General features: G+C 46.8%; 3 protein-coding genes across 6 annotated transcripts in view; 1 reads left to right on the top strand and 2 right to left on the bottom strand.

Moving 5' to 3' along the window:
• The window catches only part of LOC115608083 (MOB-like protein phocein), a 20,083-nt gene extending 19,519 nt beyond the window's left edge, over nucleotides 1-564 (bottom strand). Inside the window, exon 1 of the mRNA XM_030486269.1 lies at nucleotides 246-564. Within this exon, the coding sequence (XP_030342129.1) occupies nucleotides 246-248 (3 nt within the window). The 5' untranslated portion in view covers nucleotides 249-564. The remainder of the gene's footprint in view (nucleotides 1-245) is intronic.
• HSPD1 (heat shock protein family D (Hsp60) member 1) lies at nucleotides 495-11,096 on the top strand. Its single transcript, XM_030486259.1, has 12 exons — nucleotides 495-867; nucleotides 1,532-1,707; nucleotides 4,516-4,768; nucleotides 5,323-5,405; nucleotides 6,088-6,183; nucleotides 6,617-6,710; nucleotides 7,114-7,282; nucleotides 7,633-7,732; nucleotides 8,641-8,886; nucleotides 9,225-9,399; nucleotides 10,002-10,180; nucleotides 10,271-11,096. The coding sequence occupies exons 1-12, from the start codon at nucleotides 549-551 to the stop codon at nucleotides 10,421-10,423; spliced, it is 2,043 nt and encodes a 680-aa protein (XP_030342119.1). The 5' UTR covers nucleotides 495-548; the 3' UTR covers nucleotides 10,424-11,096.
• The window catches only part of COQ10B (coenzyme Q10B), an 18,742-nt gene continuing 13,261 nt past the window's right edge, over nucleotides 10,610-16,090 (bottom strand). Inside the window, exons 4-5 of one of the 4 annotated variants that reach the window (XM_030486262.2) lie at nucleotides 15,985-16,086; nucleotides 10,610-13,103 (exon numbers count right to left, since the gene is read on the bottom strand). In XM_030486262.2, coding sequence (XP_030342122.1) covers nucleotides 12,936-13,103; nucleotides 15,985-16,086 — 270 coding nt within the window. In that variant the 3' untranslated portion in view covers nucleotides 10,610-12,935. The remainder of the gene's footprint in view (nucleotides 13,104-15,984; nucleotides 16,087-16,090) is intronic. The other 3 variants (XM_030486264.1, XM_030486261.1, XM_030486263.1) reach the window with 3 other exon arrangements.

Genomic DNA, 16,090 nt, shown 5'->3' with positions numbered 1-16,090 from the left:
ACCGCAGCGAGCCGAGCCGAGCCGCGACACCTCCTTCCCTCCTTCTTTCCCTCCCTCCTTCCCTCCCGCGGCTCAGCCCGGCGCCGCAGGGCCCGCCGCCGGCCTCCACCAGCCTGCGGAACCCCCCGTGCGTGGCGGCATGCCCAGGGGCCGCTCCGGGACCCCGGCCCGCAGCCAGACGCGGTGCCGCGGGCAGGCCCCGCCTGCCCCCCAGCGCGCCCAGCGGGCCCGGGCCCGGCACTCACCATGGCAGCCGCTCCGCTCCCCGCGCCGAGTGACCGCGCCGCCGCACGCACACGTGAGGAAGGTCACGGCCTGCGCATGCGCGCCCGGCGCCCCGCCCCGAGGCGGAGCCGCCCCCTCCCCCGCCGCGGCCGCCCTGGGCTCCGGTTTTGCCGTTACCGGGGGCCCGCTGTGGCCGCGCCGCGCTCCCGGAGGCCGCCGGTGCCGGGGGGGGCCGCGGCTCTGCTCCGTGCAGCACCCGCCGGCGGCTGGGGCAGGGCACCCGCCCGGAAGTGAGTGCGGCTCAACTTTGACCTTCTGCGAGCATGACCGTTCCAGAAGGTTCTGGAAGTGGCGGGCCCCGGAACATGGGTGTTTCATGCGGGGGCCCCCCGCGCATGCGCGCGGCAGTGCTGGCGCCGCGGGCCCGGGCGCGGTCGCGGGTGGTGGCGGGGCGGGGCCCGCGCGGTTATGCTGGTTCCCGGGCCCGGCGGTGCGGAGCCACACATGGGCCGGCGCCTGGCGCGGGGCGGGGCAGAGGCGGTGAGAGCCCGGCGCGGTGCTGTTCCTGCGCGCAGACCTGCCCGCTCAGCTCCCGCTCCGGACGGTGGAGGCGCCCGCTGCTTCCCGCCGCGCTGCCCACAGGTGAGTGCGGCGGCTGAGCGCGGCGCGGCTTGGGGAGGGAGACCCGCCACGGGCCGTTCCCGCTGCGGCACCGGTTGCGGTTCGGGGGCGGGCTGCCCTCGCGGTGAGCGGCGGGGCCTGCTCCGGGCGAGCGGCAGTGTGGCGGCGGGCCGGGGCGGTGCGGCGGGGCCTGGCGGTGGGCCCGGCGTGGCGCGGGGCGGTGCGGCGAGGCCTGGCGGTGCAGCGCGGCCGCGCTGGCGGCAGGGGGCGGGCGGCTCTTGACCTTGCTGCGCGTGTCCTGACGGAGCGGACCATGTGGCCGGGGGCCCGCGGGGCCCGGGCCCGCTCCCGCCGCCCTTCGCCGTTGCTCGGGAGCCGCGGCGCGGGGCCCCCCGCTGTGTTGTACTGTGCCGCCGGCGGGCAGGGCCTGGTGCGGGGAGCCCGGGGCTGCTGCAGGGTGCTCGGTGGGAGCTGCCGCCGCACGGGTCTTGCTTGGAGGGTCGGGGCTTCCCAGCCCTGTGCCTTGCGGTTGCCTGTGCGTGGCTCCGCTTGAACCAGGGGGAAAGCGGGAAGCGTACGGCCGCTTGGTTCGCCTCGTGAATGGTTTGGCTTTGCTTTTGTTCCCGAAGTAGCTGTGCAAAACTATAACGGTTATATTTTCATGTGGGTTTGTTTAATCTTGCAGACATGCTCCGTTTACCGACAGTACTCCGTCAGATAAGACCAGTGTCCAGAGCACTCGCCCCCCATCTAACACGAGCATATGCAAAAGATGTTAAGTTCGGAGCAGATGCTAGAGCTCTTATGCTTCAGGGAGTAGATCTTCTAGCAGATGCTGTAGCAGTCACCATGGGGCCAAAGGTAAGGGAAGAATTGACTTTTACTTCATGTTAGCGCTGTGACCTGGTTGAAAACGCCACAGGAGAAAACTGTTGTTGGTTTTGGCTCAGTAGAGCTGCATCGTTACCACGTGCAGGTCCGGGCCACGAGGTGCAGGGCATGGGCACGCTGCAGCCATGTTCTCCTTTTTGTCACCTGAGCAATGACAATGGCGCGAGCGCTTTTCAAGGCCACCGAGTAAAATTAACCGGATCTCTGGGAGAGGGGCAGTTTATTTGCTCAAGCAGTGTGAAGGTTGTGGGGATGTGCGCTGTGGGTTGCCCTGGCTCAGCTGGCGGCCTGTGGCAGTGCAGTGGATAACTGTGTCGTGAGGTGGGTTAATAGCGTGCGGTTTCATTAATTGTTGTTGTGGTTTTATATCACTTTGCACTTTGAATACTTATTTCACCTTGTTAGTACTGAAAGGTAACGCTGAGTTCTCAGTTGATGGGTAAGTGTTACGAGCTGAAGTGAAGTTCCACGGCAGTGGCATTAACTCCTGTTCCAGGACAGGACACAGTGTCTGATCCCTGTAAGATCTAGGTCCTTTGGAAGCCTGGCTGCTGTATTCTGCACAGTCATGCAATGTGTGCAGTAGGGCTTGAAATGAGATTCCTTTTTAAGGGAGAGACGCTGGTTTGCTTTGGGCTCATAGGAATATCTGTTCATATAACCACAGTGTATGTATGGTAGCTCTTTGCAGGGCTGCTTGGCCTCTGTAAAATTCATTCATGTGTTTCTTCTACATTTTTGGTGCTCTATTGTCTTTATTCAAAGGCAGAAATGCCAGAAGCTGAGCAGATGAAGGTTAAGGAGCTGTGATGTCAGCAAGCTGTGCCTGATTTCCATAAAGGAACAAAGTTTAAGTGTAGTCGGTTAATTTAACTCTTGTTTTTGTGGATCAGGCTACTCTGAATGCCTCAGTGTCGTTCCAATGCACTGGCTAAAGGGCAGTTCCTGATGCAACTTACTGCAACCTTGCGGGGGTTTTGTTCCAGTGTTCTCACTTTGTCTGCTGCGCTCATGCATGTGTGGAGCTGGAGGGATTGTGCTGTGCTGATTGATTCTGCTTCCGGCGTTTTTAGAAATCTCATTGTGATGAGGAAAATTCCCTTTGGCACTGTTCTGTAGTTACAGGAACGTGGTTTGCAGTCTCACACAGCCTTTGGTATTGCAGCTGACATGTGGAGTTCCTTGTCAGAACTAGTTTGTGTAAATGCTTGGATTCTTGAGCTGTAGGACCATGCAAAATGCGTGTGTATTTACTGGTGGGGCTTCTTGCTTCAGAAACACAGATAAAAGATGTTTGCTGAGTGTAAGTCATTTAATATGATAGGATATAAAAAGATTTTGTTGAACTGTTCGCCGCATAACTACCAGACAAACAATAAGCCCATGTCAAAATATAGAATAAAATTAAGAAAAATCAGTTCAGAGCTTACCATTAGCAGGATCCTCCAGAGAAACTTTTCTTCCTCTTGAACCACTTTCAGATTTAGGAGAAGTGCAGGTCAGGTAAAATGGCAGCAAGAAGTCAGACGGTGCATTATTTTGGCATAACTGTGCTGTAGCACTGACTTAGAGTTACGTAAAGCTTTCACAAGTTCAAGGCCTCAAGTTATCATTTCTGTAGCCGCTTCTAGGGCTCGTTGTGCTTGAGAGGCAGCGCAGCCTCGCGCGTGGCAGGAGCCCAGCGCTGGGGCAGGTGCGGGTGGGCCGTGTGCTGGGGAGGAGCACGGGAGGCTTCAGCTGCTGTGCTCAGCACGTGAGCCGCGCTCTGCCCGCGGCCGGAGCCGCGCTGCTGTGTGATGGGCTGTGGCAGCTCTGTGCCCGAGCCAGCGCAGGGAGCTCAGAGCCAGGCCTGGTGAGAGGGCGCTTGTGCCGCAGGGTCAGCGGGGAGCCACGGTGCTGAGCTGGGGCAGTTGCTCTCCGCTCCCCTCTGCTGACAGCTCTGGCTGTTGGGGTCGCTGGAGAGTCTCAGGGCAGCGCTGGACAAGGGATGGCTCCTGCGTTTCTGCTCCTCCAGCTCGAACTGGAACGTGGTTGATCGGGGCAGCTGTTGAAGCTATTGAATTCGTCTGGGAACAAGCAATCCTCTTGTGCAGATGCATCTGCCGCTGCCCTCTGTTCACTGAATGGTCCATAGTTTCCCGTATTCACTGTGCCTGTAGATGTTACATAGGATAGTCCAGCCTTTCCGCTGAGTGCAAGTGTGGGCTGGTAGCTTGCAGGGCTTGAGAAATGATTGCAACACGCTCACACAGATTTGTTGTGTTCTTAGTTCCCTTTGCTAATCACTACTGAGGTTTGCAAGTCCCTGCTTCTCCCCCAACCCCCTGAATGTGCAACGAATTGAGCTTTGTATTACTCTTTCTCAATCACATAGACTTTTTATCATGGTGCCATGGAAATTTTGCAAATTCAGTTCATTATGTTGATGTATTTTAATTTTAGGTGAAAATATTATTGTTAAAGGGAATGTCTCCAGTTTCTTTTCTCTGTAAGGCCAGCCTTGGTTTAATTGCAGACTTCTGGGTCTGCGATATGAAGCGTTAGGGCTCGGGAATGGAGCCTCCTTCTGTGAGAGTATAAGACCTTGGAGCTGTTTTCCCAGTTCTGCAGTACCTTGGTAGTGTGTGTGCTTGGGAAAAAGCCCCAGCTGAAAGCTCTGTGCTTTGAGGTGATGCTTCTGTTCTGCTGTGGCTGTTCAGAAGGATCTTCAGCTGAACTCTTAGTCATATGCTCTGGATTATGTGGCTTTAATTTAATACTTGTTCTTTGTCTCCCCAGGGAAGAACAGTTATTATTGAACAGAGCTGGGGAAGTCCCAAAGTGACAAAAGACGGTGTGACAGTAGCAAAAGCAATTGACTTAAAAGACAAGTACAAAAATATTGGAGCCAGGTTAGTTCAAGATGTTGCCAACAATACAAACGAAGAAGCGGGAGATGGTACCACCACTGCAACGGTGCTTGCACGTGCCATTGCCAAGGAAGGCTTTGAGAAGATCAGCAAAGGCGCTAATCCAGTAGAAATCAGGAGGGGTAAGGTTTTTCCCTTCTTGTTAATGTTTAAGCTCTGTTTTGTTATTTTTCATGTCCCAGATTTGACTGGGTTCCTGAATAAGTTGCTTTTTGGTGACCCACCTAAAGCTTTGTATGAAGAGCAGCATGTAGAGAACCCCCTTGTTTCTGTTACTTACTCTGAACTAGTGTTCATTTTTCTAATCCTTTTACTATTTTATATGCAGTTGTTTAACTTGTCACAGGTAAACTGCAGTTAAAGCCATTTGTGCATGTAATTAGTTTCTGAGAAGTATATAAATTTACTGGTGCCATGTAAATAAATTTGCCATGAACTTCAATCATGATGGAAAATGTCCCCCACCAATTCCAAAAGATGATCGCTAGGTGTACAGATGACAATAAGGAACTAGAACTGCCAGCCACTTGCTTTTGAATGCGCAAACTTGATGTATTTTGCAATGTGGACTTTGGTTTGAAACTCAAACCCGGTGGGGGTGGTTATGTTGGCTTGGGTTTTGTTCAGTGCTGTTTACCCTGTTTTGTTCACTCACAAATACTCTGTTCATCTTTAGGGGTGATGCTGGCAGTCGATGCTGTCATAGCTGAACTGAAGAAGCTGTCCAAACCTGTTACAACTCCAGAAGAAATTGCACAGGTTAAAATCAATAAATATTTAAACCAAGCTTACATAGCTGTTAGTCAAAATGTGTTTTGTGAATTCAGGTTTAGTGGAGTTAGGGTGTGCAGCCATGACTCCTGAGGATTTTTCTTTATATAGCAAGGTTCAGAGTACATTTGATTGAATGGTCTTCATGGTAATGCTTTCATTTTCATGAGTTATTTAAAATTCCCAATGTTCTGCCTTCAAGAACATTGCTAGAAGTTGGATGGTTTTCCTCATCTTCAAGTTTCATTCCAAAATATGTCTTTAATTGTTTTACTTGGGAACAAGTGCTGAGAGCACAGACTTGTTTGTGGATGGGAGGTGAATGCAGACTTCCAGGGGGTGGCAGATCTGCTGTGGGAGGTTCAGGTCGAGGTGGGTGCGCAGTGCCCAGCTGGGTCTGAGGCACCAGATGCGTTGGCTCTCATGGCTTATTTCCTCCCCCCATGGCTGTGGATTGGGATGGTCTCTGTGAGCCCAGTGCAGGGATCTGCCCAAGAGCCACGAGCTCTTGTAGCAGTGGTGGCGTGTCCTGGTGTGGCTGTGCTGCAGCAGCTGCCTGTCCTGTGCTGTCAGGAAATGGGAGAATTGAAAAGGGTTGTTCTGATGTTCTTTATAGCGAGGAAACAAATCACTTGCATTGTGAAATGAAATGAAATGATTACTGTTTCAGGTTGCCACAATATCAGCAAATGGAGATCAGGAAGTTGGGAATATAATCTCCGATGCAATGAAGAAAGTTGGACGAAAGGGTGTGATCACTGTCAAGGTAAGAACTAGCCAACATACAGACCAAGTGCACAGCGACTGTCTCCTCTTCAGTTAGGGCTGGCCTTTGTGCCATGCGATGTAGCTGCTGCTGCTCATATAAGGTATCCCACTGTAATTCCTTCCTCTCCAGCTCATGTAGAGCAGGGTTTGATCACTGTTCATTCTTACCATCCCTGGCAGTGTTCAAGGCCAGGTTGGACAAAGCCTTGGGCAACCTGGGCTAGTGTGAGGCGTCCCTGCCCATGGCAGAGGGGTTGGAACTCGATGATCTTAAGGTCCTTTCCAACCCAAACCGATCTGTGATTCTGTGATTCTAAAACTGACATGGTGCAGAGCCTTTCCTTCTGTGGGGCATAGTATCCTAAAACTACACGTGTGTCTTTGGTAGTAAATAAAGGATCTTTAACATAGACTTTCTTGCATCTAAACAGGATGGAAAAACTCTAAACGATGAATTGGAGATCATTGAGGGTATGAAGTTTGACAGAGGCTACATCTCGCCATATTTTATTAATACCACCAAAGGTGAGTTAACAGTAACATGTGTCAGATACCTTATCTTTATTTCTAACTTGCAAGAGTAACTGTTGCAAAGACTCTGTTGTCTGTTACACTGTGTGACACAGCAAAGGGGACAGGGGGTCCTTCCTCATCAGAAACTGTTAACTCTTGGTAAAAGGTTGGAATCTTGAGGGGTTTTTTTCTTCTCTGCTGAGTGTGGACAGTGCCGGTGCTAACACTGAGCTGGCCCTGCAGTGCTCCAGAGTGTGTAGAATTGAAAGCGGAGTCTTGGATGGAACGATTTGTGTCTCTCTCTAATGCTGTTGAAAAGTGCGACAGTTGCTCCAAAGAACCTCCTTCAGCTTAGGAGAATGTTTGATACGTTTTTACAACCGGATTTTTCAGATAATGCATGTTGTTTCTGCAGGCCAGAAATGTGAATTCCAGGATGCTTATGTTTTAATCAGTGAAAAGAAAATCTCTAGTGTACAGTCCATAGTCCCCGCTCTTGAAATTGCCAATGCTAACCGCAAACCTTTGGTCATTATTGCTGAAGATGTTGATGGAGAAGCCCTCAGCACTCTAGTCTTAAACAGGTGAGACTTAAAATCCATTCTTTTGGACAAATGCTGGGGTTTTTTTTGCATTTTCATCCTTTTAAAGGAACGTGTACAGAAGCATGTTGTTTGAATTTGCTGTGGTGCAGTGCTGTGGTCTGGGCTCTTACCAGCACCAAAGGAGCAGCAGCTTTTGCCTACAGCCATAGTTTGCATCAGTTTGGACAGAGCTTTGCTTGTTTCCAAACTACCTTTTTGAGCAAAACCAGCTCAGTTCATGAAGGCCTCTTTGTTTGCTTGTTAGACCTGCGCTGAAATAATTTGGTTTAGTAATTAGACTTGTTCTCTGAACACATGTGGAGTGTTGCTCTCTGAATTCTTCTTTTCAGACTGAAGGTTGGTCTTCAAGTTGTTGCTGTAAAAGCACCAGGTTTTGGTGACAACAGGAAAAACCAGCTTAAGGATATGGCAATTGCTACTGGTGGTGCTGTAAGTAATGATGTTTTAACTTGGCTCTTCGCTCAAAGAAATGCTAACGGTATTTAAGGAGGGAAGGAATGTCTATTTTTAGGTCCGTGGCTTGTATTAGAGGACACGCTGTGTCCTCTTCTTTCAAGAATGTAACAGCAGCTCTTAATGTTTCAATCTTTATTATTTTAATGGGGTTATTGATAATTGCTGTGCAATACAGCCCTGCCCAGCCATGACCAATATGTCCTTTTAATGGCTGAAGTTACACACCACTTCCTTGCAGCGTTCAGGTTGTTAAGGGGATGGAGGAGCTTCAAGGAAATTGCTTAGAAATAGCAATGCTTTCTTGCTATAAAACTGATGGTCTCACAAGTGCCCAGACTTGAGTATGGCAAATACAGTTCTTTCAGATGTGTGGAATATCTGTTTAAGTTTGCAAATGGTTGATGAGCTGATGAGTGTCCCTTTATACTGCAGTTTTTTATATACACTTCGTAGCATGATACTGGGATCTAAAGGTAGTTATTGAAATAAAACTTAATGTTTAAACTTAATGGTTAATGTAACAAATGGGTACAAAATAACAAGCCAGCAAGTTCTAGTCCAAAGTCAGTTTAGTGCCAATATCCATAACTTCTCAAAATACAGGGAGGATTCTAACACAGCTCCACTCTCCAGGCACTTGGGATTGGAGTGTTACATGAGTCAGTCATGAATGGGAAGGGGGCAGTTCCCTGTTCTGAGGGCCAGTTTGTGAGGTACCCACATGCCTGGGCTCTTAGCAGAAGGGAAGAGTTTTGTTGAGCTTGGCTGCAGTAGTGTGATTGTTTTGCACCATTAGCCTGCTGTATGTGTTTGTGTGTCTGAGTGAAAAATGCACGTATGGAGGAGCTGTGAATTCCAACCTTTCACATAATTTGTCTCAGGTATTTGGAGAAGAGGGTTTGACCCTAAATGTGGAAGATATTCAGCCGCATGACTTTGGTAAAGTTGGAGAGGTCATTGTGACAAAAGATGATACCATGCTCCTAAAGGGAAAGGGTGAAAAGGCTCAAATTGAAAAGCGCATTCAGGAGATCATTGAGCAGCTGGAGGTCACCACAAGCGAATATGAGAAAGAGAAGCTGAACGAGCGGTTGGCCAAACTCTCTGATGGAGTAGCAGTATTGAAGGTGAGAAGTTAAACTTCTTGGGAAAGGGGCAGTATCAGTCCTTCATTGCCAGTGTAAGTTACTGCTCTGTGGGTTGCGTAATCTTCGCAACTGGTTGGGATAAGCACTTTGACTGCTTTTACAGTGCTGTGATTCAGTATTAAGAACTTGAAACACACAGCTGTAGTTGATTACTTTAGCTTTTAGAGTGCTGAGATAGGGAAGAATGCTGGCAGCACAGGGGAGAGCTGGGCTCTGGTGCTTTTCAGTTCACTCCATGTGGCTGCTTCGTTTTGCCAGCAGCGCTCCCCCAGCCAGGCCTAGTGTGTGGCTCTTGACACATGGCTTGCTGCTTGCAGGTTGGTGGCACCAGTGATGTTGAAGTGAATGAGAAGAAGGACAGAGTTACTGACGCCCTGAACGCGACCCGTGCTGCCGTGGAGGAGGGCATTGTTCCGGGCGGCGGCTGCGCGCTGCTTCGCTGCATTCCAGCATTAGATGCTTTAGTTCCAGCTAATGAAGATCAGAAAATTGGTAAGTAAATTACTCGCATGTGTGCGTGTAAGTGTTAAGAACAGACATCCTGCTGTCCCGAGGCTTTACAAGACTTCAGTGCAGGTTGCTTTCACTGAAATTGGAGTTACATGATCTTCAGAAGCTCATGTCCCCTTGGTATGATGGCCTCAGCTTTACAGTAGGAAGGAGGTTTCGCTGCATCCCTGGCAAGGGTGTGAAAGAACCAGTAACCACAAAGCAGCAGTAGTCCCTGCAGAGAACTGCAAACCATTAATGGAAGAATTGACTTGACTGTCATCGCTGCAAGCGGACATAAAATCTAAGAACACTTTAGAGATTGTGTGGTGAATCAAATGGAAAAGGGCTCTATGCTTTGGTACAGGAATAACATTCCTTACTACCTTTTGCAGAAATCAACCAAAAACATGTGTGAATATCCTGCAAAGATGTCATTTATTGACAAGTGTCTAGTAGAGAACCTTCTTCTCTGGAACTGCTAAAAACAGCTCGTGTTCTTGCTCAGAGGGTTCTCCTTGCATGATCTCCAGCACGTGAGGGCATGCCTTGGCAGCAGGAGCAACATAGGTAGTAGGCAATTCTAAACATCTTTTTTCTTACAGGCATTGAAATAATCAAGAGGACACTGAGAATCCCAGCAATGACGATCGCAAAGAACGCGGGTGTTGAAGGATCACTAATAGTTGAGAAAATCCTGCAGAGTCCCTCAGAAGTTGGCTACGATGCAATGCTCGGGGACTTCGTAAATATGGTAGAAAAAGGAATCATAGACCCCACGAAGGTAACCCAAAACAGTCTTAATTCTCAGCTTTCCTTTCTCCCACCTCACGTGCTGGCAGCAGAGATAAAGTTATTTATTCCCTATTTTTAGGTTGTGAGAACTGCTCTGATGGATGCTGCGGGTGTCGCATCTCTCTTATCGACAGCAGAAGCAGTGGTCACCGAGATGCCAAAAGAAGAAAAGGAGCCGGCGATGGGAGGAATGGGTGGGATGGGGGGAGGAATGGGAGGGGGCATGTTCTAATTCCTGGGCTGGGGATGCATCATGAGCTGGGCTGTCAAAAGACTTGACAGTTCTGATTTCAGAAACTTGAGCTGTCAGTGCGGGAGGGTGGATAGTGACTGCAGTGAGGCTGGTGTTGAAAAGAATCACTGTAACCATCAGTTACTGGATTTCATTTAACACACGTGTAATTGTTTACAGTCATTGTCCATGCCTACAGATAATTTATTTTGTATTTTTTGAATAAAGACATTTGTACATTCCTGATAACTGGGTGCAAGATCCATCTACCAAGGTCCTGATTGAAAACTTAATGAAGGCACTTGATATTCTGTTTCGGAATTTATCGGTGCTTGCCAGTACTAGGAAGAACTTGGAAGCCACTGTGCGTGAGACTAGAGAATTGTGTACGAAGTAGGCAAATACACAGTTATGTGACCTTTATGTAATAAAACAAGCTGCTCAAAAGTTACAAACTGTATCACCTTATTCATCTGCACACAAAGCCATAGTCACAGGAGAACCTTAAACCCCTGCTGCTGCTTCTCAGATTTACTAGAAATCTGACAGGGCCTTTCCCTCCAGGAAACATTCCTTTGTCTAGAATGTTTCTCAGAACTACAAGTGACTTTAGTTTTGGTAAGAAATACCTTACTACAGTTCTTTGAAATATTAAACAATGCTCTGAAAATCAGGCATGTGCACTGACTTTATTTTGCCCCGTCTGTACTGCTTGTTTGGGGTGCTGGAATGGGTGGCCCAGCATATAGTTGGGGAGGGAAAGTGCCCTGAGGGTGTGAAACAGGTAAGTCCTCTTTGCTAAGAAAGGATTGTGGGTTTTTTAAATACTTCTCTTGCTGAGGTGTAATATGTGGTTATCTCCTGCCTTGAGCCTTCCATTTCCACTCTTGTCTTTCAGCTTTCTGGTACTGGGCTCTAGGATTTTGTTTGAATTACTTAGCACTACATGCTGCTTTCCCTGAAGTGATGGCTTTATTTGCTATGTGCTGACCTGTCACAGCTCTTAACATGGACGTGTAAAGTCATCTCTGCTTTCTAAACTTCAAAACAGGAGGATTCCCAAACTTGTCTATGTTCATCTCAACAACTAGCATCACTTTACAACTTCTCAGTGCTGTAAAACTGTCATTTTCCCCAGCTTCCTCCCTTCAATAAGAGCCATCCTTCACAAATGGGAGGTGTGAAATTTCAATTGCTCTTTCTGGAGAAGTGGTCTGGAACTGCTTTGGGGGGCTGTCTGTCCTGAAGGACCCCTTCCATGTCATTTAATACACCAGTCTGTAGCAACCATGTGGCTTCTGGACACTGGAGAAAGGACCAGAAGCTTCACCTAATGTTGGTAAGGAAACTGGGTAATGCAAGGCAGCAGATAGGTTTTAAAATCTGATCAGGCCTTACTTATGTTTCTTCAGAGACTAGAAAGAATGTCAGGAATAGAACGAGTGAAGATGTTTTAATCAAGAGGGCTTTTACTGTTGTAATGGACTGACAATTAAATGGTGGTATAGTACTGAAAAAAACCCCAGAACTAAGGTTTAGCTCTGTTGAATGGTTTTTAGTGAGAGCTGGCCTTGGGCATGCTTGTCTGCAGTAGGTGGAGGACATGTTGTTCCCTTCTTCCAGGGAGGAGAGTGCTGTGGTACAGAACCTTGTGTATCTGTGCCCTAGTTCTCAAAGCTGCACTGCTCATCTACTTGGTTTAAAGTTGTGTTGGAATTGGGAACTGATTACATTACATGAGATATATCTATCCCAACCCCTGTGCAGTGTGTGACAGTCAAAGTTGCAGGTCAGCAAGTTCCACCTGCCAAATTGTACTACACATTCACTGGTGGCTGGAGCCTACACAGCTACCAGCCACTGGCTACAGCTGGAATCATTGCACTTGATTTCTAGCACCCCTCACATTACATATACCCCTTAATGTTTAATTTCTGGAAAAATCAAGAGCATTCAGTTTGTGGTGTTCTTCTATAGCAGTTGCTGGTCAGAGTTAAGCAGCAGCTGGAGGCTCCTGACTTACCCTTGTCTCTCGCTTGGCTGACAAGCACCTGCTACTGTTCAGGCTGTTAAATGCTCTACACGCCCAGACAGCCCATTTCCCTCTGCTGGGGCAGAGCTGGCTGAGTTGATGCTGTTAAGTTACATTCATGCTACTAATAACTTAATTTGAGTTTGTATGTTACAAAGCTGAAAAACAACCCCATAAGCTTAGATAAGGCACAACTTACACTGTGATTATACAAACAGTTTGACAAGTTAATAAATGGCAGCCTGTGACGCCTTGTGTTACAGTAGCTGCCAAGTGTCTGTTGTTGATAAGGCTTTTAAGTCATACCTGATTGTAGCTTGAACATTCTATATACATCTGGCTGAACCGGTGTGGTTTGTACAGTACAAAATCACACACAAAGCTCAGGTATGAAACAGATGCCCCAAAGGAGGAGCACGACACCTCTTGAACAAATGAAGTGTACAGACAAGTTTGTAATGGAGGTTCTTGCAGGTCCCTTTACGTCTGATGAACTTCATGGAGCATTAGCTCCCGAGGTATGCTTGTTTCTGGGCCATGGAGTTTGGATGCTCTTCTTTCAAAGGCAGCTACCATCTGCTTGATCACTTCATCAAAAAATAGTGTAGCGAGTTTTGAGTGTAGAAGTGAACGAAATTCAAAAGAAACCTGTTTAAGAAAAGAGAGAAGAATTGTTTTTCCTGGATCTGCCATTGTGGTAAAATGCTGTTACAAAAAGACAACTTCATTAAAGCATCTCCAGTTAGTCTGCAAGCTGCAGGAGAAAGAATGGTTAAAACAGAGCTATAGGTGAATGTGTGTGAAGAAAAGCCTTGTTCCTTGGTCAGAAGACTGTCTCCCCAAGTTCTTCAATTAGAAGAATCCCTTCGTTCAGTTTTCTGAGGTAATCATTTCCATTTATCTAAACTCTATTTCACTTAATAAATGATGCATCACAATCAGGATAATGAAAACCTATTGACAATAACACGGTTACTTTGCACACAGGATTCACCTAGGGGCCACGAGTTGTCTGAAGGAAGTCCTGCATGGCACAGCAGCAGACTTACAGGTAAGCTGGGGCAAACTCAAGAGGCATTTAAACCTAGCTCGAAATAGTTACCTGTGAAATACCAGCATTTTAAATCAGTCTTTCCACCTTGGTAGCTGTAGTTTGTGTGCCAAAACACACTGTCCTGACACAGGCAGGCAACGTCAGCTTATGGCCATACTGGGTAAGTTCTCTGTGCTGCACCCTTTGGCCTCTTACCACAGCACTCAGAACTTCTATGTTTTCTTTTAGCTACTGAGTCTTGCACTTAAACTGAAGCTACCGCATCAGTTAAAGCTAAGGCAGGCGTGCAGGGAGTTGCCTTTTCTCTCCACCCTCAGAAGAAAAGGTCATTTTTATGTCTAATAGTCTTCAATTATGGTTTTGTGCTGTGCTCGTCTTCAGTCTAGTTAAATAATATTCCCCTAAGGCTATGGAATGGTATTGTTTTGGAATATACAGCTTCCCAAAATGATTTACAGACCTTTCAGGAAAAGCAGGTTGCTCTCCTGCAATTTAATCACTCCTGCTATAGCATGTCTTTTGGATTGAGATTTAAGTATTTTTGTCATTCCTGAGAAGTCAGCAGATTAAATGCCAAATTGAGCAAATGCAGCTTCTCTCAACTGGCTTATGAGTAATGCACATTAACTGCAATGCAGGAGCACAGAAATAATGAAACCACTTGGCCCATAAGCCAAGTGTAGCTTCATTTACAATTTGCTTGACCTCAAGCACCTGTAAAATTAATGTGCCTTTTGAAAGTATGAAAGCTGTAGTTCAGAGCATGTAGAGTTGTGCAGGGCAGGCATAAGGAGTTTGGCATCATGTTCAGTTATTTCAGGTACGGTACACACGGTACATTTACAGAGTTTGCACATGGTAAAAATGGTGGTGGGCTTCAATCTATATACCAAGGCATTTAAGAGCTGAAATGAAACTAGAAAAGTTCCCTGCTGCATGTATGTGTCTCCTAGAATCAGGCTAGCAAAGCAGGATGCAGTAGCTTGTGGGAACCAGCATAACTTGAAACTCAAATTACATTTTCTAAAGCAAATGAGCATTCTTGAAATCAAAGTTTTTTCTACAGTATCTGTAATTGCACGGTATGTTTGGAGAAGGTTGTTGTGAAATGCTTATCATCCCTACCTGCACAGGCCCAGAGGCAAGTAACACAGCTGGTCAGTAACTAGTAAGGGTTAGAGTCTGTCAGGACTTGCTTTTGTTGAGGCAACCTGCTGCTCAGCTGGCTACGTTTGCTTCTGCCACCTCAAAATGGGGTAAGCAGTAAGAAGTATAGGTAGTTTTTCCCCAAGAAAGTGAAAATGTCCATATTAAGTCCAGTTTTGACTCCCTTTAACTGAAGTTCTTGACCTGAAATGTCAACAGGTAGTGTGGGAGTTTTCCTCACAGACTCAATATTTAGATTATAGGGTTTAAACATTTACAGGCACTGGTTAGTAGCAGGAACTGGCACTTATTTGCCTGGAGAAATGAAAATACCATGAGCAAATAACATGGAAATGTCATTGGCAAATCCCATGAGAAACGTATTTTTTGTAGTGCCTATAGATTCATTTTTCCTGTTGAACTGCATGAATTGCAATACAGCAATAAGCTGAGAGTTAGTAACCTGAGGAGATTAATGTGCTAGTTTACAAATACTTCAAAAGCTGGTTTTGTTATTTACAGAAGATAATTTTTAAAGCAGAGTATCCCAGTAGAGGGCAGCAGGATCAATCCATTTCTGTGCAATTTTGCATCCTGTTCTGAACTCCAGCTTAGTTATGTTCTCAATGCAACACCTACCCTTAACACTATAAAATGTGAGAAAACAATGTGATGACAGACTATACAGACAAAATGGAAAAGCAATAACTTGAGTGAAAGACAACTTGTCTAGGAGTAACAGACTAAATCACATACTAGATTTCAAGAACCATAGTTTTGAGCTGCAGTTATATCCCATCATAGAGGTGAAAGACAGCAAAAATCTATTATACCTGCATTATAGAAGGAAGATGTAACACTAAAAATACATGAAAAAGTAAAATTAGAAGCCAGGCAATTAAACTGATCAAACTGCAGGCCAAACAGGACAGATGGGAGAATACCTACTTTCTAGTACCAAGAGCACTTAGGTTATAGAGCAATTAAAGGGGAAATAGCAAAGTACGTTTAGTATTTCTCCCTTTGTATTTGACTGAAAACTTCAGCATGTTTAGAATTGTAGGGTGAGAGATGCCAGTCCCTAGACTGTTTCATGATATGTGGGCTCCTCGCACAAGACTGCTGTACAGGACACTGTAGTGGTTTCCATATGGTAAACTTCCCAAAATTTGTTTGGATAGTTGTGGCTAAAACTAACTTAGTTTCAGGGTTTGTGTTAAAAAAATAAATTAGTACCACACATTTAATTAAAAACCAAAAAAGCACATTTGAAGATACTGTTTCTATGCTCCATTCCCAGCATGCCATAGTCCGAATGCCACTACTTACTGAAAAATCCAATGTACATGTCCTTGGATAACCAGGGATACCTGGGCTGAAACGCCACACTGTTTCCAAGTGATTAAATAGTTTTCCGTCAGTGCAGGATGCCTAA

Source organism: Strigops habroptila, chromosome 5, assembly GCF_004027225.2.
Source record: "Strigops habroptila isolate Jane chromosome 5, bStrHab1.2.pri, whole genome shotgun sequence".
In the NCBI taxonomy this organism is placed as follows: Eukaryota; Metazoa; Chordata; class Aves; order Psittaciformes; family Psittacidae; genus Strigops; species Strigops habroptila.
The sequence above is the reverse complement of the archived record's forward strand: the minus strand, read 5'-3'. Positions and strand labels throughout refer to the sequence as shown.

Excerpts from the sequence above, each read along its gene's own strand:
- HSPD1 (XM_030486259.1), top strand. The coding sequence starts at position 549 with ATGACCGTTCCAGAAGGTTCTGGAAGTGGCGGGCCCCGGAACATGGGT. Across the intron at positions 868-1,531 it reads TCCCGCCGCGCTGCCCACAG|ACATGCTCCGTTTACCGACA; the intron begins GTGAGTGCGGCG and ends TTAATCTTGCAG. Across the intron at positions 6,184-6,616 it reads AGGGTGTGATCACTGTCAAG|GATGGAAAAACTCTAAACGA; the intron begins GTAAGAACTAGC and ends GCATCTAAACAG.